This window comes from Schistocerca cancellata, chromosome 4, assembly GCF_023864275.1.
Source record: "Schistocerca cancellata isolate TAMUIC-IGC-003103 chromosome 4, iqSchCanc2.1, whole genome shotgun sequence".
In the NCBI taxonomy this organism is placed as follows: Eukaryota; Metazoa; Arthropoda; class Insecta; order Orthoptera; family Acrididae; genus Schistocerca; species Schistocerca cancellata.
This window is the reverse complement of record NC_064629.1, coordinates 233,877,779-233,905,678: the sequence shown is the minus strand read 5'-3', so window position 1 is coordinate 233,905,678 and position 27,900 is coordinate 233,877,779. Positions and strand designations below refer to the sequence as shown.

The window sequence follows — 27,900 nt, the reverse complement described above, 5'->3', positions numbered from 1 at the left end:
TTTATAGCATATATCTCTTATTAGATTTTTTCATTGGTATTGTGTATAATTTCATTCAGTAGCAATTCGTCTGAAATTTAAGCAGATTATAATTTGCACTTAGAGGCCAAATACATTATTTAGTTTCTGATTAAAGATGGATGCAGAAGGGAACAGCATACCTTCCTGCTCAATTGGGCAAGGAGATAGTGGAACAAAGTGTCATGTCACTTTCTTTGCCAAAAAAGCTGCTTTAAAATGGTTTGCGGATTTTAGTGATGAGGAAAAAGAGTTGTTGGTCCAACGTTCTGAAGCAAAGCTGGACAATACCTCTCGAGTTTGCCTACACCATGAAGCCCTGTTATTGGCACAATATGAGAGGTTACAAAAAAAAAATGCTTCAATCTCTTTGGGAAGGTGAATTATAATGTTAAGGCAGGAATTCGCACTCTTGATACTGAAACAGCTAATAAGGTTTCTGATATGTTGAAGAAGCAGCTTGTTAATAACATAAAGCCAGGTCAGAAAATTTGTCCGGTTTGCAGGACTACCTTAAATGAATGCTTGGACGAAGCTTTATCAGCCTCATCGTCACATTCTGATGAGGACTTTACACTAAAAGAAGAATTAAATAATAGCTTATTGTCTGTCGGTATTTCACCCCTGAAGAGAACAGTAAGCTACAGAGATAAGCCTCAATATGTGAAGAAGAAAATTCAAAAGGTTCAAAATGTGATTAGAAACAGAATTGCAAATGCAATGGGAGTAAACCGACAAATTGAAAATGCTAGTGAAATTAAGGAATGTGGAAACTGTGCCGACTATGCACGTTTGCTGACTGAACTGAAAGCCAAGATGCAGAATGCAATTCATAAAGAACAGATGCAAATTTGAACCTTGGCACCTGTAAGTTGGACAGTCAGACAAACAGCAGCTCAGTTCAGCGTGTCCGAAAGAATGGTGAAGAATGCTCGAAAGCTTAAGGCAGAGAAGGGCATTCTGGCACTTCCCAAAAATAGGCAAAGCAGGAAATTACCAGCAGAAGTTGCTAGTAGAGTGTGAAATTTTTTTGAAGATGATGAGTATAGTAGAGTGTGCCCTGGAAAAAAAGATCACCTTGTGATGGGATTGGAAGTACAACAAAGCAGTTAGCAGCAAGAGCAAGCTTGCAACGGCCACTTAATGGACAAATTCTTACTCCCCTAGATCTGTTTCACTTCTGCTCTGAAAACATTAATGGAATTAAATTTGTTTTCTTCAGTAAAGATGAAATTGAAAAAAATATTGTGTCACAAGAATAGAGGTTTAAAACTTGGACAAACTGTAGCAGGCACTAGAGAAAATCATCTCTTTTTACCTATTGATGAAACAACAATTCAGGTCAGCAGAGTTTCAAATGATTGTTCATCTTTTCTAGCTAAAATGGGTCACAGTAATGAAGGAGGCATATTAATGTCTGCTCTCTAACCAGGACAATATGTTGCATGCATCTATGAAAACGTGTGGTGGATTGGGAATATCTGTGAGATCTCCACAGAGCAAAGGGCTGCATTAATAAACTTTATGCACCCACACGGTCCAGCAAATTCATTTTATTGGCCACCAAGAAGTGACAAGTGCTGGGTTCCGGAACACCACATTATTGCAGTTATTCCAGCTCCATCAGTAAATTCGTCTGGCCGGCAATACACCATTCCTCTTGATATTCATCAGAAAATTAATGTAGAATATCAAAAATTGAAATAGGTTAGAGGAAACAATCTAAGGAACCCAAGAGTGCCTTCTAATTTTACACAGGGCACTTAAATAATTTTACTATCGGGCTTGGGAACCTGTGTAAAGAAACCCTTATCAGGCTTGGGATCCTGTGGTAAAGAAACCCACCCGTGGCTGTTGTTGCTAAGCTATCGGGCGTGGCCCCTATGGCAATGGGAATGATGGTTTTCTCAGGTGAAATGAAACTAGCAGTGGTTTAGCCACCATGGACCATAGCAACTCATTTATACACTTCTTTTCCATCAGTAAGCTGGCGTTGTTCATTAAACAGGCAACTAATAGTGTGTGTGTGTGTGAGAGAGAGAGAGAGAGAGAGAGAGAGAGAGAGAGAGAGAGAGAGAGAGAGAGAGAGAGAGTAGGGGGGGGGGGGAGGTGACAATTAAGAAATAACATTGTTTCTATTTTTATTCTTTTGCTATTCGGACTTAAGCTACGTCCTATTCATCAGGACTTCTTATTTCACTTATCCCAGACATTAATAAGCATGTATAATGCAAAATAAAAGATTTCATGTATAATTTGAGTGCCAGAAAAATATGTTCAAACATCCAGTGCGCCTCTTTGATGATGCTACTTTTTAGGTTCTTATATGCTTGCATTGCAAAACCAAATCCTCTTTTCTATATAGCTTAGACACTTTTTTGAAAAATTTGACTAAAAATACCCATTTTTAGCACTTTTTGAAAAATCGTCAACTTCACCCTAGATTTGTGAAATAATGGAAAGCAATAGTAGAATGAAATTTTATATTCTAAGACTTTGTGTTGGTGAGTTATGGTGTGCAAAGTTTCATGTACATCCTACAATTACTTTTGGAGATATAAAAAACTAAAGATTGCATTTTTTTTAAATAGCTATTTTTTCGCCCAACTTTGCTTCAAATTATCTAAATGAAAATTGCTCAGAAATCCTTTTCTTAATATTTTATTTTAAAGAGCTCTAAAAGTTGTGTAAGATGGCCAAGTTTTGTTTCTTTCATGCAAATACTTACAGAGATATCACATGTCAAATTTGCTGAAAATTCAAGGATGCACTATTGGAAGCTGTGCTATGGTTTCAAACAAGTGACTATATCTCTGCAAGTATTGAATTTCTGAAACTGAAACATTACCAGTGTTCATTGAGAACATGCGTGAATGTTCATACAAAATTTCATCAAAATCCATGAGGGTCATGTGGGGGCCTCTAGACAACTTGGCATGGAATGACCCGATAACAAGATTGATCGTTAGAACTAGCAAGGAGAAGAAACGGGGATATCACACAAATTACGGAAGAATATGACGATTCCAAATTTATATAAAAATTTTGTACTACTACTTTTCAATCTCATGCTTGAGAAGCTGGAGCATACAAATGAAATGTGAAACTATTTCCTAATGTTAAGCTTTTTGCTTGTAGTAGACCTAATAGGCATTTGATATTGGTACTTAGTGAATTGTACTCTGTCGTGTTAAAAAATGTGACCATTTGTGCTAAAACATTCTGTTTATTTAGTGTATGTTACAATTGCTGCAATATTTGACAGGCCTATTTTGTTTTATCTAGCAGACAGTGACAAAATACACATTATCATATAGAGAAACCACATCAGTCTTGGGTACTGTTTGTATTAACACCTTTTTCAGTATTAGACAGCGACATTTCGTTTTTTCATGTGACAAAATGTTTGATGAGGTAATACATCCTCTCGCAGAAAAGACACCATGTAAAGTTGTAGCAAGGTTAGAGAGAAGAAAATGCTAGGACTTAAGGATTGAAGAAATAAAGACGGACTGGATGTCAAACTGGCCGACTGGGAGCAGGAGAGAAACCACAGGATATTTTAATGTCCACTGTCCTGAATACAGTTTGATGTCATCCATTACAAAATATTATACGTTTGAATTCCACAGAGCAAAATACAATGACATGCAATAGAAGAATGCTGTGTGAAGAGGCGGGGCACTGCACTTTGGCGCACATAAGACCAAATAACGTGTCTTACATTTCCTCGAACACATGTTTTATATATCAGAGTTTTCAGAAAGATGTGCACTACAAACTGAACATACACTCCTGGAAATTGAAATAAGAACACCGTGAATTCATTGTCCCAGGAAGGGGAAACTTTATTGACACATTCCTGAGGTCAGATACATCACATGATCACACTGACAGAACCACAGGCACATAGACACAGGCAACAGAGCATGCACAATGTCAGCACTAGTACAGTGTATATCCACCTTTCGCAGCAATGCAGGCTGCTATTCTCCCATGGAGACGATCGTAGAGATGCTGGATGTAGTCCTGTGGAACGGCTTGCCATGCCATTTCCACCTGGCGCCTCAGTTGGACCAGCGGTCGTGCTGGACGTGCAGACCGCGTGAGACGACGCTTCATCCAGTCCCAAACATGCTCAATGGGGGACAGTTCCGGAGCTCTTGCTGGCCAGGGTAGTTGACTTACACCTTCTAGAGCACGTTGGGTGGCACGGGATACATGTGGACGTGCATTGTCCTGTTGGAACAGCAAGTTCCCTTGCCGGTCTAGGAATGGTAGAACGATGGGTTCGATGACGGTTTGCATGTACCGTGCACTATTCAGTGTCCCCTCGACGATCACCAGTGGTGTACGGCCAGTGTAGGAGATCGCTCCCCACACCATGAAGCCGGGTGTTGGCCCTGTGTGCCTCGGTCGTATGCAGTCCTGATTGTGGCGCTCACCTGTACGGCGCCAAACACGCATACGACCATCATTGGCACCAAGGCAGAAGCGACTCTCATCGCTGAAGACGACACGTCTCCATTCGTCCCTCCATTCACGCCTGTCGCGACACCACTGGAGGCGGGCTGCACGATGTTGGGGCGTGAGCGGAAGACGGCCTAACGGTGTGCGGGACCGTAGCCCAGCTTCATGGAGACGGTTGCGAATGGTCCTCGCCGATACCCCAGGAGCAACAGTGTCCCTAATTTGCTGGGAAGTGGCGGTGCGGTCGCCTACGGCACTGCGTAGGATCCTACGGTCTTGGCGTGCATCCGTGCGTCGCTGCGGTCCGGTCCCAGGTCGACGGGCACGTGCACCTTCCACCGACCACTGGCGACAACATCGATGTACTGTGGAGACCTCACGCCCCACGTGTTGAGCAATTCGGCGGTACGTCCACCCGGCCTCCCGCATGCCCACTATACGCCCTCGCTCAAAGTCCGTCAACTGCACATACGGTTCACGTCCACGCTGTCGCGGCATGCTACCAGTGTTAAAGACTGTGATGGAGCTCCGTATGCCACGGCAAACTGGCTGACACTGACGGCGGCGGTGCACAAATGCTGCACAGCTAGCGCCATTCGACGGCCAACACCGCGGTTCCTGGTGTGACCGCTGTGCCGTGCGTGTGATCATTGCTTGTACAGCCCTCTCGCAGTGTCCGGAGCAAGTATGGTGGGTCTGACACACCGGTGTCAATGTGTTCTTTTTTCCATTTCCAGGAGTGTATTTTTGAAAAGTCGATTTTTTTTTTAAGTTTTTGGCATTCTACCTTAAACGCTCGAGGGAGGAAGGGGTGGGGGTCAGGGAACCACTATCTAGTATTGCCGCGGTTCAGTAATATCGTTGATCTGGTGCTGATGCACGGAGCAGTCTGTGTTTAGTGAGGAGGTGGATAGTCTCTATGTGACTCGTGTTTACGTTTAGTGATTTTGCTGTTTCCTCTTCATTTATTGCTCTCATGTCAAATGAAAACAAAACAGATTTCTGTGCCTGGGAACTGTCAAGTGTATTAAAATACATTCACATAATTACGGAAGGCTAAAATTGTTATTAGTTTCAGATTTTATTTCTACCTTTCTGACAGTCAAGCATTAGTCGCCTTGCAGAACAATGAAGTTATTTTTGTTGGTTTGCTAAAGAAATTTGGCTTTTCCGCTGAGGCAGTCAATTTATTTGAAACAAAGTGTTTAATTCCACACTACTGCATTTCAAAGTGCATCTTTTCATATTCTAGCACGTATGTCATTATGCCATAATAAAGAACCAAAAATGAGATAATACAGTACTGGTTCTGCAAGAAAATTTACATAGGAATGTGCACTGTAAGCCAAATTGTGCATTTTATTATGGTTCACGAAATTCCAATGCTCTTTGAGTACCCCTGATGTCTTGTTTTTTTTACAATGTAAGATCTTTTAATGTTTTACATGCACAGGTCGCAGGAAAATATTGTGAATGGTTGTTTGAAAAGCGTTACTTTCAAAGTAAATTTTATTTTGTGCAAACTGAACTATGTGTGTGAATGTACAATGAATTTCTTAAGTCACAGAGTGTTTGCCTCTCATTTAAAAATCATCTTTTTGAGGATGACCATTTAGAAAAATTTCGAGCCCAGATGATCAGGCATTTATGTCATTATTAAAAAGTTTACTGTCACATTTGTGTGATATATCTTAAAGTGTGACACGTGCTAAAAAGATCAATATTATATGTGAAAGCTTAGCTTCTCTCACAGCTTATTAATCTTCGAGACCAGTATTATATGCGAAAGCTTTTCTTTCCTTGTAGCATCACTATTTATATTAATTTAAACCATTAACTTTTCCAGTTTGTGTATACGCGCTGCTTAACAGTGATATTGCTATTGGCTAACTACATCATGTGTCCTATTCTCTGAATATCCGCGGTCATTGGCTGGCGAGATCACGTGATATGAGCTATAAGTAGCTTACAAAAGCGCATCGCAATCTCAATTTCAATGTTTTGGAAAGTAACATGTGGTGTTTGGTGGAATTCAAATTTATACTTTCGTAATATGAAAATTTGCAGCGTACATGTTGTTGTACATCTAAGATCTTCCCAATTTTTTTTTAACTGAGTTTGGTTTCCTAAAGGACCGGGAAATTCTACGCCGGTGTATAAAACCATAACTATTCAATGTTCAAAGGACTGATAAGTTTTACTGTTCCGAGGAAAAGTATACTGTCACTTAACACAGAAGAAGTGTATTTTCACACGGGAGAAAATGTATTTTCAACCGGCAAAATCCGGGACTTTCTTTTCTTGTCCACGTATGCACTCTGATATTGCAGCTGTCCCCTTCTGATGTTTCTGTTTAAAGTCAACTTTTTCTTGTTAAAAGGGCCACATAACAAATTTGAATGTAACTTGAAATGTCGTAATTTCAACACGCTTGAAGTTTTCACTCTGTTGGAGATGTATTGTTGTTGTGGTCTTCAGTCTGAAGACAGGTTTGATACTGCTCTCCATGCTACTCTGTCTTGTGAATGCCTTTTGATCTCCCAATAACTACTGCAACTTACATCCTTCTGAATCTACTCACTGAATTCACCTCTTGGTCTCCCTCTACAATTTTTACCCTCCACTCTTCCCTCCAACACTAAATTGGTGATCCCTTGATTTGTCAGAATGTGTCCTATCAACTGATACCTTCTTCTAGTCAGGTTGTGCTACAAATTTCTTTTCTCCCCAATTCTGTTCAGTTGCTACTCATTAGTTATGCGATCCACCCATCTAATCTGTGGCATTCTTCTATCAGAAGCTTCTGTTCTCTTCTTGTCTAAACTTTCTATTGTCTGTGTTTCACTTCCATACATGGCTACACTCCATCCAAATACTATCAGAAAAGACTTCCTAACACTTAAATCTATATTCACTGATTACACTTGTTCAGAAATGCTCTTCTTGCCATTACCAGTTTACATTTTTTATCTTTTCTGCTTCAGCCATCCTTAGTTATTTTGCTGCCCAAGTAACAAAGCTCATCTACTACTTTAAGTGTCTCATTTCCTAATCTAATTCCCTCAACATCATCTAATTTAATTCGACTACATTCCATTATCCTTGTTTTGCTTTTGTTGATGTTCATCTTATATCTTCCTTTCAAGATATTGTCCATTCTGTTCAACTGCTCTTCCATGTTCTTTGCTGTGTCTTAGTTGTAAATAGCCTTTCACTTCCTGTATTTTACCCCCTGCTACCTTCATAATTGCAAAGAAAGTATTCCAGTCAACATTGTCCAAAACTTTCTCTGAGTACACAACTGCTATAAAAGTAGGTTTGCCTTCCTAGGGTTAGTGTTGCCCTACATTTCTGCAGAATCCAAACTGATCTTCCCAGAAGTTGGCTACTACTAGTTTTCCCATTCTTTTGCAAATAATTTGTGTTAGTATTTTGCAACCATGACTTATTAAACTGATAGTTTGGTAATATTCACACCTGTCAGTACCTGTTTTGCTTTCTTTTGAACTGTAATTATTACATTCTTCTTGAAGTTTGGTGGTATTTCACACCTGCCTCATACATCTTGCACACTAGATGGAAGAGTTTTCTCATGGATAACTCTCCCAAGGCTATCAGTAGTTCTGATGGAATGTTGTGTATTCTGGGACCTTGTTTCAACGAATGTCTTTCAGTGCTTTGTCAAATTCACCATACTGTAACATATCTCCCATCTCATGTTTATCTGCATCCTCTTCCATTTCTGCAATATTGCCTTCAAGTTCATCTCCCTCTATATACTCCATCCATCTTTCAGCTTTCCCGTCTTTGCTTAGGATTGGTTTTCCATCTGAGCTCTTGATATTCATATAGCTGCATCTCTTTTCTCTTAAGACCTTTTTAATTTTCCTGTAGGTGGTATCTATCTTACCACTTGTGAAATATGCTTCTAAATCATTAAATTTGTCCTCTAGCCATTCTGGCTTAGCCATTTTGCACTTACCACCAGTCTCATTTTTTAGAAATTTGTATTCCCTTTCACCTGCTTCATTTGCTGCATTTTTATATTTTCTCCTTTCATTAGTTAAATTCAGTATATCCCATGTTATCCAAGGATTTCTGCTAGGCTTTGCCGTTTTACCTATTTGACCCTCTGCTGCCTTCACTATTTCATCTCTCCAAGCTGTATTCCTTTCCCCTGTTCCATTCAATCATTGCCTAATGCTCTCTCTGAAACTCTCAACAACCCCTAGTTCTTTCAACGTATCCAGGTTCCATGTCTTTAATTTCCTACATTTCTGCTATTTTTCTTAGTTTAGGGCAGTTCATAACCAATAAATTGTGTCCAGAGCCCACATTTGCTCCTGGAAATGTCTTACAGTGTAAAATCTGGTTCCAAAATCTCTGTCTTACCATTATACAGGGTGATTTATGAAGCTGTGCAAATATTCCAATGTTATTCTACAAGTAAAAATAAAGACAAAAGTTCATACAGACATAGGTCCACAAATATTTAGTTATGGACTTACGGCTAATAAAAGACTTTACCTGAAATTAAGCAACTTCACTAATATGAAGCCATTGCAAAACTGTACGAGATTAAAGTAAAGCACGATTTCCATTTATTTTATTGTTATTGATCTGGTGAATCTAACAAAACATGTCCCAAACATGTATCTGCAGTAGTTTTCCAGAACATCCAGAGAAGCAAAGAAGTAATTTCATAAATTTTTTAATTTATTAACTACTTGGCCCAGTTTGTTTTTTAAATTCTACACAATTGCACAATGTTCTCAACAGAGGTTGTAGAGAATTTTTGGAAAAATGATGGTAATAATGTTAACTGAAATTGTATGAATGTGTCAGATAATTTGCTTTTATTAATACCATTGCACACGTGAATTCATGTTAAACCAGAAAAAACAAAGCTCAGTGTTAAGGAAGTTGTATAGTGTACATACAATTTCACAATACATTCACAATAAAAGTTTCACATGGTTGTTCTTGATTTTGTCTATTGCATTCATAATGCGAGCAAGTAATGCCTCACGTGTATTGACTTTGTCCTCATAAATGGTGTTAAATTGGGCAATCTAGGTGGCCACAGACATGTAGCACCATGAACAATCCATTTCTGGGGAAAATGTTCATTTAAATGTGCAGCAATGCCATTGGTGGAATGTGCAGGTGTGCCGACATGTTCAAAATACATTTGCAATCGCGTAGCAAATGGACATCTTTGAGCAAGCGAGGCATTTCTTCTTGAAGGAATTGGAAGTATGTCTCACTAGTTAGATGTCCAGGGGAAGTGAAAGGTCCAGTAAAGTGTGTGTTGATTATACCACATCACACATTTATGCTAAATTGCTGCTGGAAATTGTGTTGTGGATTTGCTTCAGACTGTACATGCTCATTATGTAAACTGTTTATACCATCTCAAGTAAACTGTGCCTCATCAGTAAATAAAATGTGTTTTTGTAACTGCCGATTAGTATTTAACCAGTTGCACAACTCCAAGTGAAGGACAGGATCTCCCAGATGTAAATGATGCACTTTTTGTTTATGGTAAGGATACAGATTATTGTACCTCAGTGTACGCCATATCTTAGATTGTGAAATGCCTAATCATTGAGAGGTACGTCATGTACATGGTACCCGGGCTATGTTGAACAGCATCTATAATATCCTCATCATCGTCTTCACTTATCAAGTGCTCATGCTGATTTTGAACGCTAGGTAGAGAACCTGTCTCCCATAACATTCAAAATACTCCACTAATGGTTCGTGCATTCGGAATCCTCTGAGTTGGATAATGTACACGATATTCGTTAACTGCAGCTATAGCGTTACCATCACATTTGCCATAAATAAACACCTTATCGGTGTATTTATCTGTTGTAAATTTGAAATTTCATTAACTGCAGCCATAGCGTTACTGTCACATTTGCCATAAATAAATACCATATCGGCATATTCGTCTGTTGTAAATTTGAAAGGCATACCTATTTCATAAATAATCTACAAACTACAACAGTTACTATGTGGTTTCATTTAGATACACTGTTTTTATTATGTCCTTTCACTGAACAACACAGAAGCTAACTCATTTCAAGGTGAGGAAATGGCAGAAACAACTCAGTAATGGTTGCCAACAATGACATAAATGTTTCTACATTCTTAATGGAAAGTAAACAAATGTACTTGTATTATAATCTTTGCTTCTGTGGATGTTCAGGAAAACTATTGCAGATTCACGTCTGTGACATGTTTTATTCGATTCACCAGACCAATAACAACAAAATAAATGGAAATCGTGCTTTACTTTAACCTCGTACAGTTTTGCGATGGCTTCACATTAGCGAAGTTGCTAAATTTCAGGCAAAATCTTTTATTAACTGTAACTCCGTAACTAAACATTTTTGGACCTATGTTTATATGAACTTTTTTTCTTTAGTTTTACTTGTTGAATAACATATTTATCTTCATGAACCACCCTGTATAATCAATCTTAAATCCCCTAGTGTCTCCAGATCTCTTTCTCATATACAACCTTCTTTCAAAATTTTTAAACCAAGTGTTAGCAATGATTAAATTATGTTCTGTGCAAAATTCTACCAGGTAATTTCCTCAGTCCGTATTCACCTACTTTGTTTCCGTCTCATCTTTTTCCTACTATCAAATTCCAGTCCCCCACCACAATTAAATTTTCATCTCTCTTAACTATCTGAATAATTTATTACATATCATCATACATTGCTTCAATCTCATTATCATCTGCAGAGCTAGTTGGCATATAAACATGTACTGCTGTGGTAGGTGTTGGCTTCATGTGTATCTTGGCCACAATAATGCATTCACTATGCTGTTCATAGTAACTTATCTGCATTCCTATTTTCTGATTCATTATTAAATGTACTCCTGCATTACCCATATTTGATTTTGTGTTTATAACCCTGTATTCACCTGACCAGAAGCCCTGTTCATCCTGCCACTATATTTAATTTCAATCTAATCATTTCCCTTTTTAAATTTTATAACCTAACTGCATGATTAAGGTATATAACACTCCACTCTCCGATTCGTAGAATGCCGGTTTTATTTCCCCTGATGACATCCTACTGAGAAGTTCCCACACAGAGGTTTGAATGGGGGACTGTTTTGTCTGTGGAATATTTTACCAAACAGGATGTCATAATCGTTTATGCATACAGTAGAGCTGCCTGTCTTCGGGAAAAATTATGGCTGTAGTTTCCTATTGCTTTCAGCTGTTCACAGTGCCAGCACAGCAATGCCATTTTGGTTGATATTACAAGACCAGTTCAGTCAATCATCCAGACTGTTGCCCTGGCAACAACTAAAAAGGCTGCTGTCCCTCTTCAGAAACCACAGATTTGTCTGCCTTCTCAGCAGATATGCCTCCATTGTGGTTGCACTTACATATGGCTGTCTGTATCACTGAGGCATGCAGCCCATCTCACCACCCGTGGTTCTTTGGGGGGGGGGGGGGAGGAGGTTGAGATATTACTGTATTAATAATTCACATGTATGGACCACTGTACTCTATAAATTTCTCTGAATTATCTACAGAGCCTCCCTCCCTCCCCCCCCCCCCCCCCCCACACACACTTAAATGTAGTTACTTTTAGTGTTTCTTGATGATGTAATATAATACCCAAAAGAATTTCAATCAAATTGCCACTGCCAGTGAAAGCATATGTTCTTATATAACCCCACTTGGCTGCTACAGAAGTGTATCTTCCATATATCATATTCTTTACTATATATATATAAATCATCATTTGACAGAAAAATACAGTTAACATTTATTTATTTAATTTAATCTGGCTTTATCAGATGATGATGATGATGAATATGGCAGGCTACCAGAATATCTGTGGAACATGGCCATTAAGAGCATCCTCTGTAGCCAGATTTTATTCCTTTAGCACCAGTTTTCTCATTATTATATTCATATGCTAATATAGTGTTTTGAAAGGTGGTTTCCATTATGTATGCTGCTTCCTATTTATGTTAAGTGTTTTTTCACAATTGCATCAATTCCTCTGCTCTGAAGGGTAGCTTCCAAAAATTAATTTCACATGTGGCTTGTTAATTATTGTTATTATATATTCTGCCATATTTTTCTGTACTGTGGTGTTTGCCTCTAACATAGAGCTACAGATATTCCAGGATAAAACTAAATATCGTTGGGGAGTTTCTTTGTAGATCTACTCTTTTGTGATGTCCATGTGCTCAAAATTGTTTACAGTTTTTGTTGATTTACATACTTGTTGAGAAGGTTACCACTGATAATGCATTTCTCATTTCTGCTTGTAGCCTATTATGAGCTTTATATTTATTTGTTCATTTGTTTTCTAAGGAATGCTGTCAAAGATATCTGCAGTGGATCCCAAGAAATCTCAGGCAACACCACTCCTGTCATTAATATCAGAACAGTCTCTGAATTGCAGTAAGTAAAACAAACTGCCAAGCTTTGTCTTTTCTGCTGTATATGTGTGTTATTGTCATTGGTTTCATATGATACGCAAAGAAATTTACATAGAGCACAAGCTTAGGAATGACAGGGATGGCAATACAGTTCATTATCTCATGTGAACATGAACCTTTACACTGTACAGAATTAACCTTATGGTTACATAAAAAAGTTTTTGTTTTTTGATTTCTCGGAAAATATACATTTGCTGTCCCCTGCCATGATGATGGTAGATTATATCAGTATAATATTCACAATATCGTGAATCACTGCTCACTATATAAAAGCAGTTCATTTTTCAAAGACTAGTCATGGTCATTGCTAATTAAAATATGGTAACACATATTAACAGTATTTAGAGGTATTTTACAAAATGCACTGGCCCTAATTATTTATTAAGAAAAACTGTGATATCAATAACACTAATATATTACTGGAACTACACACTGAAACTGGTAACAATAGTTATAATTACTTTATATAACATGGACACCAGAAATTAAACTTGCTTTCAGGCAGAATTTCATCTACAGGATAAACCAGAAAAACTCCTTTTGACACACCTTGACTACAGTAAGAATAAGATTTCACATGGAGTTGCACAGCCAGCTTGCTTGTGAATAGTAGGCCACATGCAGGCATTGGGGAAGGTGGGAGAGCTGCGTCACAGAGCAGCACGGCTTCCAGGCTGTAAGAGGCAGGTAGGGAGAGTAGGAGAGTGCAGTGGCAGGCACCAAGCTCAGTGCTGCATGCATACTCTCAGAGGAAGGGCAGAAGTAATGAGGAGGCAGCAGCAAGCGCTGGGCACAGCCGTCCTGCCAGCACGAGGATGGACCCTACTGCTCTGAAATGCAAAACACTGCATCCGTCTTTCATCAGTGCACTGGGTACTCTTTCTGCAAAGGGTCCACAGTTTGTATGTCAAAGCTCAAAGCATATGACATCAGCATAGCTTACTATACGGAAAGGTACCTCAGCTGTCGCAACTCCACACTGCAGTCCTGCTGTGGCTTGGCTGTACGGAAAATTTTTCCCAACTTATGCCGCCCGAGGTGTGGAAACTATTTGAGACTACAGGGAATAAAAGCACACTATCAGAGGGGCTTTGTAGAACATGGATTAAAGGAGTGACCATCTGTTCATCTTGCCACAATTTTCGTGGAAAGCAAAAACATTGTGCATTTGTTTCCAGCTCCCATGGCTCACTTAGAGCTGAGTGAGGACTTCACGCAGGATGATACAGAGAATGGAATTCAGGGGTTATAAGTGGTAGTAGGGATATTGATGTCTCCAGTTCCATATTCAGAGGCAATATTTGTGACGGCTGAGTTAGCGAGCAGCCTTAGGGCATTTTGTGTCGTATTCACAAATCGTCCAAGAATCAGATGGAAAGGAAAGGCTGAGTTATAGAAAACTTGGTTCATGGAGTGGGCATTGGTATTTGGAAATGGTTTCACTAAGATATACAGTTTGGAGCACACAGATTTCAGTAAGAACAATTAGAGGGAAGTCACCTCTATCCCTTGACCACAGTGCGTACAAGTATTAAGAGTGTAATGCATACTGATATGGCACCAGGAGCAGAGGCTTCTTACTTCTTTTAATGCCTTGCAAGTTACTGGGTTTGGCTCACAGTGGATCAGTGGAAATTACAAGTGGTGGCAGTACCAAATGATCATGATAAGGCTTTTGCCTGTTGAAATGTACAGTCACCATGTGGTCTTTTAATTGTAGGTCTACATTCACAGGTGATATAAGCAGCAATATCTGAATTATTCTGTTGCACCTTTCTCCAAATAGCTTTGTCTCCTGGCTTGCCCTTTAATTGCACCTGAGTCTGTACCTGCTGACAGTTTTTCTAATTCAAAAGGGGATCTTATCTTTTGTCTACACTGTACTTCATAAGGAGGGTGACCAGTCGATTCATGAATGCAAATGTTACAGGCAAACACAATGCGCAATAAGAACTTCCCCCCAGCCATTATTAATGTACTAAGAAAGCATCTTTTTGATTGTTTTGGGAACACACTCGGCCCTGTAGCAGTTTACAGACTTGTACGAATAGTGAAGACATAAAACCCCTCCCGTGGTCAGTAAGTATTGTGTCAGTGTTTCTGAAAGGTAGAACCACACAGGTGGTGGGCTGGGGGTTTTCTCCACTCAGGGACTGGGTGTTTGTGTTGTCGTCATCACTTCATCGTGATTCAGGAAATTAGCAACACCAGACTGTGAAAAGATTGGTAATTTGTACAGGCACTGATAATTGCTTTGTTGAGCACGCCACAAACAGTAATCATCACCACCACCACATGGGTAATGAAAGCTTTTTCAACAGTTTCTACTTTCATATTAGCAATTACAACTGGAACTAGATAACACGAAAACTATTGATAATTGACAAAATGTATTTATCTTCTTGTGTTATTTGTAGAAACAGTCAAAGAATGTCTAAAAACATCTCAGAAGGTCTGGAGGCCTCAGGTAGAGTTACCAGTCAGATTCTATGTCTAGTCTGTTGTTCTCTCATGCACAAGGAACGCAAGCACAAATGTTACCTGCAGTATCACGTGGACGACCCTTCCACCAACAATTTGTTGCAGCTAATGCATTTGTGGCCCACTTTCCACTATGACAAGCTTGAGTGCTGTCATGACACTGTATGATAATGTGGTGCTGGAGCATTTTCAGCATCACTAACCAATTCTATCATGGGATTTTCCTGTATACACTCACATCATCTGACATGAATTCTGGAAGAGCAGCAAATTGTAGACATTCTGCATTTTATTCCCGGAATGCCTGCAATTCAGAAATAAGTAACTCATCTGCTTGTAACACACAAACTTTTCAGCTTAGCGCATTGACATTTTGGTCCATTTTGCCAGGCGTGTGGTATACCTCATAATTGTATTTGGTCACCTTCTAAACCCACCCTGTCAGTTGACTATTTGGACCATTTAAATTTAAAATGAGTACCGTAAAGGTAGCGCGTGAAGTAGTTTGTGATTTCTGCTTTGTTGAGCTGATGAGATGCACAACCAGTGGGTTTCTCTACACCATTTTGCGCCTAACTTAAAACACAACCAGCATTACAAGATAGAATAAATGGCTTTTCAAAGTCTGGATAAATTATTTGGGGGAATTTTGCCAGAACATCTTTAATTTATTTCATCGTCATTTCACATTGTGCTGTCCAGTTTAAAAGTACCCCTTTTCTAAGTAATTTTGTTAAAGGTTTCATGACAGTGGCATAATCTTGTACAAATCTGTGGTAATAATTAGTGAGACAAAGAAATAAGTGCAGTTTTTCACATTTTTTGGTGCTGGTAAATTGTCAGCAGCCTCTGTGAGACACGGATTTGGTTTTATCCCAGCAGAACTTGTTATATGGCCCAAGTACTGCATCTAAGACTCTGCAGAAGAACACTTTTCCAACTTTAAGCTTAAGTTGGCACCTCGTAAATGTGATCATAAACTTCTTAGCCATTCAGCATTTTCCTTTATCACCTGCGAAAAGACAATGACATCATCAAGACACACATGGTGGCTTTTAGTCCGTGTAGTAATAAATCTGCAAACCAATGAAAATTGGTGATGCATTTCCCAAACCAGAGGGCATTCTAAGAAACTTGTGTAGTTCAGAAGGCATGATAAAGGCCGTCGTAGGCACAGTTGGAATATGATGATAGCTTGACTTCATACTTAGGTTGGTAGAATATTTACAGTTTCCTAATTGGTTTAGTGTTTCATCAGTATGATGCAGTAGATGTGTCACTACTCACATATAGATACAAATGTGGTAAGTTTTCTTGCTGTCTATGGTGTTTTTGGGCCTGATATTGATAGGTGATGCCCAAGGGCTAGAGGAAACTTAAATTAATTGTAGCATCTAACTGCTGTTGGATACTTTCTTCATAACCAATTGTAAAACATAGGGAATGTGTTAAAGCTTTTGAGCTATTGGTCATGCAATCTCTGTAGAGATTTTGTGCTTTGTTAAATCAGTTGTTAGTATATATTGTCTTTCCTTAAATAGCCATGCAAGTTACTTTAGTACTGGATAAACAGGTTTATGCCTGGTTCTGATAAAAGCAGGAATTTTTCTTTTAAGTGGATTCTAAAGAGCAGCATGATTGTACATGCTTACCAGCTTTTGACTCTATGCAGGACTCTTTCTGCATCAATTCTAAGTTTCCAGGAACTTGGTGACAGTTCAGTGTAAACTCTTTCTTGTCCTCTGTCCACTACTGTCCCACATGGAAGTATAACATCTTGTATTTCGAAATTATCCGAACAAACTGGTGTGCACATTTTGCCATTCACATTTATATGAATCTGGGACAGCTCTAGTATTCCATTCTGGTTAAGCAGACAAACCAGGAAATTAGTTTCATTAGACGCTCAGATTCTGTTTGCCGTCCTCTTAACTCCTCTATTTCACCACATGTAGTTTCAGGTGTACTGGCTTTCAACACTAAGATACATAGTTTCATGTAGTCTCATGGGATAGGCCTTTTTCTGTAACATACTTGCGTGTTTGTAGTGCTATCACCACCAAATTGGTACACTTCCAAACCAAAGGGGACAGTTTGTGACTGCATCAGTGATGCTCTGAAAGTGGTACAGGAAATCGCACCACAGAGTGACATCAAAATCCTGCCGTTTTTCTTAGCACATCCTTATCAGAATCATATTTATATTTACTTCAACCGATCTCTATTTTGACAAAACAGGTACCCAGAGGATTTATGGTATCTGTTCCCAGTACACTCTTGGGACAGCAGGGTTAACTTCAATGCCTGCTTATTGCGAGGAGGTAAAAGTAGTAAGTATGTATTCCCACTGAAATCTAAATAGATCTGCCTCTAATGTTGCTTTCTACAGTCACATTTACCACCTCTGTTAACCCACTAAAACTGACTGACTTTAATGGGTGTCTGCTGCAGTGACAACATTGGCCCCATCCCATTTCGCTGACCAGACCTTCCAATACCTCTAAAATCTCAAAATCTACCTTGGCTTTGCTCTGGCCTGTTTCGTGATTGGTTGGAGTCAGCACTTACATGGTCAATCTTTCTATAGTAGGTTCAACATGGAGCACAGCATCAGCAGTATGATGTGACTGCTTACGAGGCCTACGATTTATCTCAGTTGTGAATACATGGCAGAGAATCATTGCTACAAGAAAAAAGTGAAATGAAATGATTAGCTTCCTTTTGCACTAGTGCAAGACACACCACCACCTGTCAAAATGAGGTTGACACCACCTTTAACTCCCCCTCCCCCCCCCCTCCCAAATTTGTGGGTTTATCTGTTTAATAAATATGTCTAATGTCCTCACCTCTGCCTCCTTTCGTAGAACATCACTCCTTGCTTTCTCTGACCCCAGAGTATAGCTACAACATGAAGCTATGTGTATTTGGTCATCAAAAGCTTCAAAATCAATTCCTGAGGACTGACAAAGGGTGGACACCTTGTCGCCGTAGAGGCTCGTGCAGCTTTTGTTGAAATATGAAATTTATTCACTGACTCAACTGATTGGACATAAGTTTGAGTGTATGATGACCACTTCACATGCATTACATTTAATTGAAACTCATTGTGCCAGAACCACATTTAAGCAACATTGCAAACATGTTGCAGAACTGTGGCCACATTCTCTGAGCACTGCCCAAAAAGGAAGTAATGAAAGTAACTGCCAGAAAACTGTTTGCTGCATTGGGCTGTGATCCATGAGGAGGACTGTCAACATGCCTTATATAATCATCCATCGTTGCCTGGACATCTACTTTCTGATCAGATGCAGCTCTTCCTTTGACTGCAGTTGCTCTTGTAATTCAGTGTTTTTAAGAGTTAAGTGGCATAGAGCACAGCCAAGAGTCCAGAGTCATAACCAGGGTGCAGTCACCATCAGCAGCTGCAGTCAATATCCTGCCTCCAGCAACACTCTTCCTCATGCCTACTTCGGTGCTCACATTCCATGGGTCAACGGCTGGGTCTGTAACACTGACCAGCTTTCAGGAAACTTCTGCAATTTAACCCACTCATGTGTGGCAACCGCCAGACCTCAGCTACTGGCCCCATTCAATACGCTTCTGAGTGACATAGAAATGTGGCATCTTCCATGTGGTCAACACCAGACAGCTGTATTTAAACTGGCAGAGCCAACCTGTCATCATCAGTACAGCTGGGTCATGTCATGCGACTCAGCCTATGCTGGTCACCACTGTATTCATGATGTAGCCACCACCCCTGTTACCGGGATGCAAACCACCGACCGTTGCCTGACTGTCCAGGAACCTGGCAGCTAGAAGTCTGCCACCATTCTCCAGGCTGCGATTCCATGTTCATCACCCTGTCAGCCCCGCTGGGTGAGCCTGCCAAGCCCAGGCTACTGGTGAACGCACTACTGCCCACTGTCCTGACTTAACAGCAGCCAATTGATGCAGTGCATAGGTAGTGAAGCTGTACTCTACTATGCATGTGGATCACCTGCATAGGCGCATCTGACCTGAGCGCTCAAGTCTGAGGGTCATCATCTGCTGCCTGCTATCTGCTCGCTTCAGGCACACATCTTCGTTTATTTATGTTTTGAAATAAAAGGTTTTAGCAACAAATTGGCTAACATCATCTTCTGTTCCTCTGCATACCTCAGCAGAGAGCTGCTTGCCTATACATCCCTATCAACACCTGCTGCAAGAGTAAGTGCCCCCATCCGGTCTCACAGAGCTCAGAATAGTTCACTACTGCTTGCTTCCACACTACCCTCCATTTGTGAGCACTTTATCCACTCAAAATTGGAACAAAATTTTCAACAGCAGGCTCGTATGTGATGAGACAGACCTGCCGATGACACTGTGCAGGAAAACAAGTGAGCTGCATATCCAGTGGAAGGCAGTAGGTTTGCTGCTATCATGAGCAAGTGGCATTGGAATGTGCTCAGTGATGACAGACACGAGGCAGGCAGCACGCAGTGACCGCTAAACCAGCATAGCTTGACGACCTGGACCCAGTCTCAGCTAGATTTTGACATCTGGGCAGTGGCACATATTGCCATGACAATTATGTTCTCTCCTACAGACCAAAACATGGGGAATCCTACTTCAGACACAAATTTGTACAAGTGCTCAGTTGTGTCTGGAATGTCTGCCAGAGGAGTGGGCATGAGACAGTAGTTATAATAGGCAAGATTCTGAATATACTTTTGTATGCAGAGTACAGTTGGGTGCACCCCGGAGTTGAACAGGCCACTAGCCAATCAGGATAGCGAAGACAGGTTTCATTTGGTTATGGAATATACTTTTGTATGCAGAGTACAGTTGGGTGCACCCCGGAGTTGAACAGGCCACTAGTCAATCAGGATAGCAAAGACAGGTTTCATTTGGTTATGGAACATAGTCTGAAAATCATTAGAAGAGAGAGGAGAGGGAAAGACATCATGCTACATTGAGAGCTATGACCAGAGAGAGAGTCTGTCTGTTGAGCACTGCTCCAGCCATGTTTCGCAGCCAACAAATGATTCTCCTCCCATGCTCCCCATGGGTCATTCAGATGTAGCATAGGGGAACTGGCATTCAGTACCTCACTGAAACAAACAACTTTATGCTAATGTGATGCTTCTGCGTGGTACATAGGCCACAAGTGGTAGTGCAGAAGTACTAAAAGTGAAAATTTTTAGGAAAAAAAATTTAAATTGTCAATAAAAAGTCCCAATATTTCCTATAATGGCATCAGCTTGCACATTTGTGATGGAAATACAGAGAGAATATCTTCAGGAATATCAAAAATGGTTTTCTCAACAATGACTGCTCTTTATATAATAGAGTTTTAGGTGATCTTTTACACCTTATGCAAATATGATTCACTTCTGACTTGTGAATGTTGATACAAGCAAATTAACATTTATGAAACTGTATATAAAGAATGTCCAACTCTATAGTTGAGTGGTCAGTGTAGATGTCTGCTGCACAGAGGATCTGGGTTTGATTCGCAGTGCCCACCTCTATAGCTGAATGGTTAGTGCAGATGTCTGCCATGCAGAGGACCCAGGTTTGATTCCCAGTACTGTCAACAATTTTTCCCAGTGGGAAGACTGGAACAGGATCCTCTCAGCCTTGTCGTGCCTGTTGAGGAGCTATTTAATGGAGAAGTAGTGGTTTCATGTCGGCTAACTTACAGTGGCCAGGAGAGCAGTATGCTGGCCCCATGCCCCACCATACCACATGCAACTGATACCATCAGCTGATGGATGATATGGTGTTCAGTCGAGCACAAATGGCCTGTCTGCAGCCAGAACTTCAGAGTATATAAAAAAGAGTTACCAAGATATGCCAATTGGCCATTGAGATGGTTATGAACATCCTGATGAAAATGTCGAAGTGCACTGCCATTCTGTTGAAAGATGAAGTCAATAGTGTTGATGTCTACCTATAGGAATAGCCATTGCTGCAGCTTGTCATGTTAAGTAACCATTGTCATGTTGTTTTTAACAGAGAAATGGGGAACCATATACCCTTTTTTTGCATAATGGTGCAAAGTAAATTACTTTTTAGTGTTTCTGTTTATGTTCTGCAAGGGAGAGGATGTTTTCTTATCCCCAAATCAATATATTCATCTTTCCTGAACTCTGGAAAGTTGCTTCATCACCAAACACTAACAGTTTCTGGAAAACACATTATTCTATTAACCTGACCACAAAGGCTAGTGTAGTCCTTTGTCAGAGTTCCTCAGAACTTGCCTCAGTGGTGGATTGGAGGCCTCCATTACCAGACGTTTTGCATTGCCAACAAAACTGGTCTCTGTGGTATACTTCTTAGCTAGCTTAGTTCATGGATTTGTGAGGGCTTTCTAAGAAAAATGTGCTAATGTGTTCCATTCCAGATTCTGCTAGTGACAGATGCCCACTCATTGTTTGCTTCTAAATATAGGTTTTCTTTAAACTGATTTTATGACTTTGAAATTGACTTACCACTGGGTGCGCTACTCCAGATTTTGTTCACTTACCATTGGCTGAGTCTTCTCCAGATTTGGTTCACGCATGACACCTAGTGTTTGGAACGTAAAGGTTTTTGTGAAAATCTAAAACATAAAACATTTTGTATCCCCCCCCCCCCCCAATACTTATTGCCATTTCTTTAGCTGTACTGCTATTGCTACCTATACTACTGGTGAATAAACACAGCAGTGTTGCATCATAAACTGGATGTTCATGACATGGTGTAATCATGCATTGGATATACAGTACCTGTTATTGGTCATGCTGGCCTATCTAGAAAGGAAGCATTGTCTTCCTGGTTGGGGCATGGATGGTGAAACAAAAGATTGTGACAAGATGGATCTGAAGACATGAACTGGGAAGTTGTGCTGCAAACTCCATTGCCTAGTAGTAGCAAAGATTTGCTGAAGTGGGTATACAGAAGGGCTACGCAAGTAGAGTGAAGCTCCGCCCAGGTGTTGTGAATGATGGGGCTTTGGGCATGGTGAGATCATGTGGGCTGTAGTGTTAGTGACCTCTTTGAGTGCAAGTAGATGTGTAAATGAGATAACTTCAAAGATGAAGTAGCTACAGAGACATCTCAGAAAAAATTGGGTGAGACAAGCTGCAACAAATGGCTGTGTAGCTGATCAGGACCCCTGGAATCATATCCACATTTGTAGTTCTACTGTTAAAAAAGTATCAAGTTAAAAGGATTGATGACTGTGTGGTAGAAACTTCCATCCGTAAAAGTTCCTGAGTGCCCTGTTCTTCACAAACTGTGTGGGATACCAGAGGGATTCCTGTTGCTACTGCCACCTGAGAAATACACATGCATCCATCAGTTGGATTGTCCATAAATGCATCACAGCAGATATTGTAAATTTTAGGGTTGTGATGGGTTTGATTGTCAGATCAATGTGTCCCATATGATGTGGTGGGCATAATGTAAGTCTCCAAATTTCTGTAGAAAAACAATCTTTTGATTTTCCCTTTCTGCTGATACCATTTTTATGGTAAGATATGTTCTACCTAAGTAATTACTGTCTGAAATTGAGAACATAATTTTGGCTCAACCTGTATATAAACTAGTGAGCAGTGACAGTTTTGTATGGGGCAGTATATATTTTTTTACTCAGATGAATCTACTTTTCAGAAGAGCAGGTGGAAAAGTGAAAGTTTTTGAGGTGATAAGCCTGAGAAATAACTTTTTGATTGTCTTTCTGGTGATTAGATTAAGAAACAAAGTAACTGAGTAATTATGTAGTTAAAATTAAATTTAGTAAGTAACCATTACAAATCATTACGGGTTGAAGTAGGTGAAATGAAAACATTATTGGAAATTGCACAGTCCAGTAAAAGGATGGTGGCATTTATAAGTGAAATCAGTTCATAAAAGGAGAATAAACTAGATCAGTGCATGCTTTAACAAAGGCTTATTGATCTAGATACTCTCTTATAGCTTCCAGCATGGTGCTGCTGCTGGTTACTAATTTACATTCTGCATCACTTAATGTATAATCTCAGTGCATTCATGATGGTTCATATGTCTTTATGTTCATCTATTTTTCTCTTCCACAATAACAAAGGCAGCAGATATCTCAGACTATTGATAAGAGGTGTAATTGTTCTCTATTTCCAATATGGGTTAGATGATATTTTCAGATACTTGTCAGTCCTATTAACCAGTGTCTTTCTTTCCATTAAAATATGTAATTTGATCAGTTTTAGATGCTGGGAAACAACATTCCTTTGTGGCCAAGGGTAGCAGAAGCCCTGAAGAAGAATTGCAAGTGTTGCGGAAAGAAGTTGAGGTATTACGAGTTTTATGTGGAAGCGTACTAATTTATTAGATGTTATAGAAAGCCATTAAAATGTACCTTTGTTTGCTAGGATCACTGGACACCCCTTCCTGTACGTCATACAATTACAAAAATGCTGCTTGGACAGCGTTATTCACTGGAGCTTTATCGTTCATTAGACAGTAAGAAGGAACTTCTAGATGAAGCCATTGCACTGGGTGATGGGAATGCGGTGCTTGCTGTAAGTACATATGCCCCCCCCCCCTCCACACACACACACACACACACACACACACACACACACACACACACACACTCAGAGAGAGAGAGAGAGAGAGATATTATTTAAATATGGCAGTCTGAATATGCTAGATAATATACAATGTATATCTTAATGGACTTGAAGCAGAATGTTGATTAGTACCTGATGCCCTATAATTTTTTAGACATGTTATGCCAAGAAAGGAAACTGTCATAAAAGAAGTAGTGGAGCAACTATTGTTAATACGGGGATTGCCCAGAAAGTAAAGCACTGCATTGTTTTTCCTTCAACAATTCTTTATTGAATGTAATGAGAATTACACACATGAAAGAATGGTATTTTATTTACACACCCTATTTTTCCACATAATCTCCATCTCATTCTATGGCCTTTCTCCAGCACGAAACAAGGGTGTGTATGCCCTGGCACCAATCCTTGTCCTGATGAAGGAGCCAGTGCTTCACTCTGTGAATCATCTCCTTATCATCCTCAAAATGTCTTCCATGAATGGCATCCTTTAATGGCCCAAACAAGTGCAAGTGCGAGGGGGCTAGATCAGGCATGACAGCTGTGGGTGGTCTCCCCAACTGTTGCAAATTGTGGAGCTCCACTGAACTACCTTCTGATGATCTCACCCTCCGTGCCCAGCAGCTAACTGTACTTTTGTCTACAGCAGATGCTCCATAGACTCTGCTCAAGCATTTGCGAATATTCCATGCAGTTTCTTTCTCTAGAGTGAGAAATTCAATAACAGCACATTGCTTGTAACGTACATCACCTACAGATGCCATTTTGAAACTTTCCTGCAGCTACGCTATCTGTCGGAAGTGTCGGAAACTTGGCGTGCTCACTCAGGAGACTTCAGTAACACATACGTAATGTTTCGCATTCATTTTCGACTGAGAAAAAAAAAAATGCGGTGTGTGTTACTTGCTTGGCAATCCTCCTAAAACAGAGTGAATACTGCTGCACTAGCTTGGCCTATTTGATCATAAAGAAGTCTCAGTGAAGCAACATAGAAAGGAAATGCTCATACTGTGTGAAAGACGCAAAAAAAAAAAAAAAAAAAAAAAAAATTGAGTAAAGACTGTAGCCAGATGAATTACAAACTGTTTTGAAGTTAAAACACTGTTTTTCTATATTGTGGGATGATGAATGAGATTAATGAGAGTCTCAACAAACATATGGTTTGAGATGGAAAGTCATCAGAACAATGCAGTATTATAATTTTTGCAGCATCCGTATCAACATGTAATTTATACAGGATTTGTCAGGTGTTAGAAAAAAAAAATGAAAGGAAAAATTGTATTCAGAGCAGCAATAGTGTTGAAAGCAGGATTTAGTATCTCCGCCAATGGATGTCACAATGGAGGCAGATGAGCTGGCATGCATAGTGCAGTGGAATAGTGTAGAAACCTGCCATGGAGGGCGCATATGACATGTAGTATGGGCAGACCCGCTGACAGAATTGTTCACATGCAGATGGCAGTAAGCTGGGCGTGTCAGTGCTAACACTGAGTGCGACCACTACAGAACATGCTGTACTGAGTGGTGTTGTGAGTGCTCAGTTGTCAGCTGCTCACACCAGCCACATGCTGTACATATGTCTGCATGATTTCAGATTTTCTAGTTCACTGTAGATTGACTCGCATGATGAGTTTTCATTTCCTTTTACAGGGTTCTGTTCCCAGTTATTGTCAAGCCTGTGAAGTACCCATACCAACAGTGTAATGTGGCAGTGTTGTCACATCTGTATATGTACTAAAAGGATTTATCAATTTAACCATACATTTTGTGGGTGTTTAATATACATTGACCAGCCAGGAGATTATGACCACCTACCTTTATGTCCACCTTTGGCATAAATGACAGCAGCAACATGTTGTGGCATGGGAGCAATGAGGCCTTGGTCAGTTGCTGGAGGGAGTTGATACCATATGCGCACACACAAGTCACTTAATTCCAATCAGTTGTATGGAGGGGGGCAATAAGTTCTGACGGTATGTTCAATCACATCCCTGATGTGTTTGACCTGGTTCATATCTGGCAAATTGGGGGCTAGCAGATCAATCGAAACTCACCACTGTGTTCCTCAAACCACTCCATCACACTTTGGGCTTTGCGACATGGCATATTATCTTGCTGAAAAATGCCACTGCCGTCTGGAAACATGACCATCACGTAGGTGTGTATGTGGTCTGCAACCAGTGTACGATACTCCTTGGCAGTCGTGGTGCCTCACAGGATCTCCACCAGACCCCTGGCTGCCCTTGTGAATGTTCCCAGAGCATAATGGAGCCACCACCAGCTTGTCTCCATCAAGGTGTTAAGAAGCTGCTCCCTTGAAAGATGGCGGATGCGCCTCCTACCATTGGCATGGTGAAGAAAGTATCAGGATTCATCAAACCATGCAACGCTCTGCTACTGTGCCAACATCCAGTGCCGATGATCAAGTGTCCATTTCAGTTATAGTTGCTGATGTCATTGTATTAACATTGGCACCTGCATGGGTTGCCGGCTGTGGCGGCCCATTGTTAGAAGTGTTCGATGCATTGTGCATTCAGACAATATTGTGCTCCACCCAGTAGTAAAGTCTCATGTTAGTTCCACCACAGTTTGCCACCTACCAGTCTACCCAGACTACGACATCTGATATCTGTAATGAAGGGTTACCACCCAACCCCATGACATCTGGACATGGTTTCACCTTGGTTTTGCCATATGTAGAAGACACTCACCGTAGCATTCCTCAAACACCCGACAAGTCATGCAGTTTCCAAAATGCTCATGCCTAGCCTCCGAGCCATCACGATCTGCTCTTGATCAATCATCAGCATGCTCACTGACACTACGTGCATCTTGGGTGTGTCTGACTAGCAGTTATTCCTCACCATGTGATGCTGCTATCATCTGGACAAGTTTGTATCAATAGTAGGTCATTAGTCATAATGTTCTGGTCTCATCTGCTTGTTGTTGTGTTGTTTATTAGACACTTTTAGAATCAAAACCTTCTTTTTTCTGTGATTGCCTTACGATTGTTTTTCAGGTTTAGGTAATTTTCTTCCAGTTGTATGTGATAGTCACGTATTATACTGAATGCTTTGTATAGTGACTTAGTAATTCCTTTTGGCCTCTGACAGTTGGACGTCCTCATTTGTGTTTTCTCTTGTACTCTCTGCTTTTGTTGTCCTTCTAAATTATTTATAAGCAGAGTAAAAGCATAGTATGCATGATTATACACCATCTCATCCCAAAAACAAACACACAGAATGGGAGGCAGCATGGAGTCATGCATATTTTACTGTAGGTATTCATGGAAGCTTGTGTACTCAAGGACCACTGCAAGATCTTGCAGTAATTCGTGAAAGAGTAAATTCTTATAGGTCATTGCTAAAATGATGAGCCTTCATTGTCAAATCCTAAGACCTGAGAAAACTGCCCCTCCTTCTGTCCTTTTCCAACTCATACTTATTTCCTCCCTTAGGAAGTAACTAATAGTTCCACAAGCAAGGAATATTTATTAAACTTGTTCATGTGACTTTGGCAGAACTGGAATTTTGCCTCCTGAAGGTATTGGTCCCCCATTCCACCTCTTTGTAAGAAAGATAGTAAGAGAGATAAGTATCAACACAGTGACATATATAGACTTTGTGGTGCCCCATTTTCAATAATAAGCTTTTATGCACAAGGATCCATCTAAAAGGTGAAATTGGCAGTAAAAAGCCACCAGGGTGTAGTAACCTAGAAAGTAGTTGCTTCAGAACTTGCTACAAAATTACCTAGTTAGGTTGGTCACAAAAAGTGGTTCCACTTTTGTCAGTCGAGTGCTTTTGTCTACGCAAGAGTTTTTAATTAGGCTTTAGAGAAAGTAGCCACTTGTGGTTCACTGGACTGTGAAAGT

At 40.2% G+C, this 27,900-nt stretch overlaps 1 protein-coding gene across 1 annotated transcript in view; it reads left to right on the top strand.

Annotated features, from left to right (window-relative positions):
* Positions 1-27,900, top strand: part of LOC126184760 (spermatogenesis-defective protein 39 homolog) — a 115,079-nt gene that overhangs the window by 12,431 nt on the left and 74,748 nt on the right. The window contains exons 3-5 of the mRNA XM_049927306.1: positions 12,848-12,937; positions 23,661-23,749; positions 23,829-23,978. Coding sequence (XP_049783263.1) covers positions 12,848-12,937; positions 23,661-23,749; positions 23,829-23,978 — 329 coding nt within the window. The remainder of the gene's footprint in view (positions 1-12,847; positions 12,938-23,660; positions 23,750-23,828; positions 23,979-27,900) is intronic.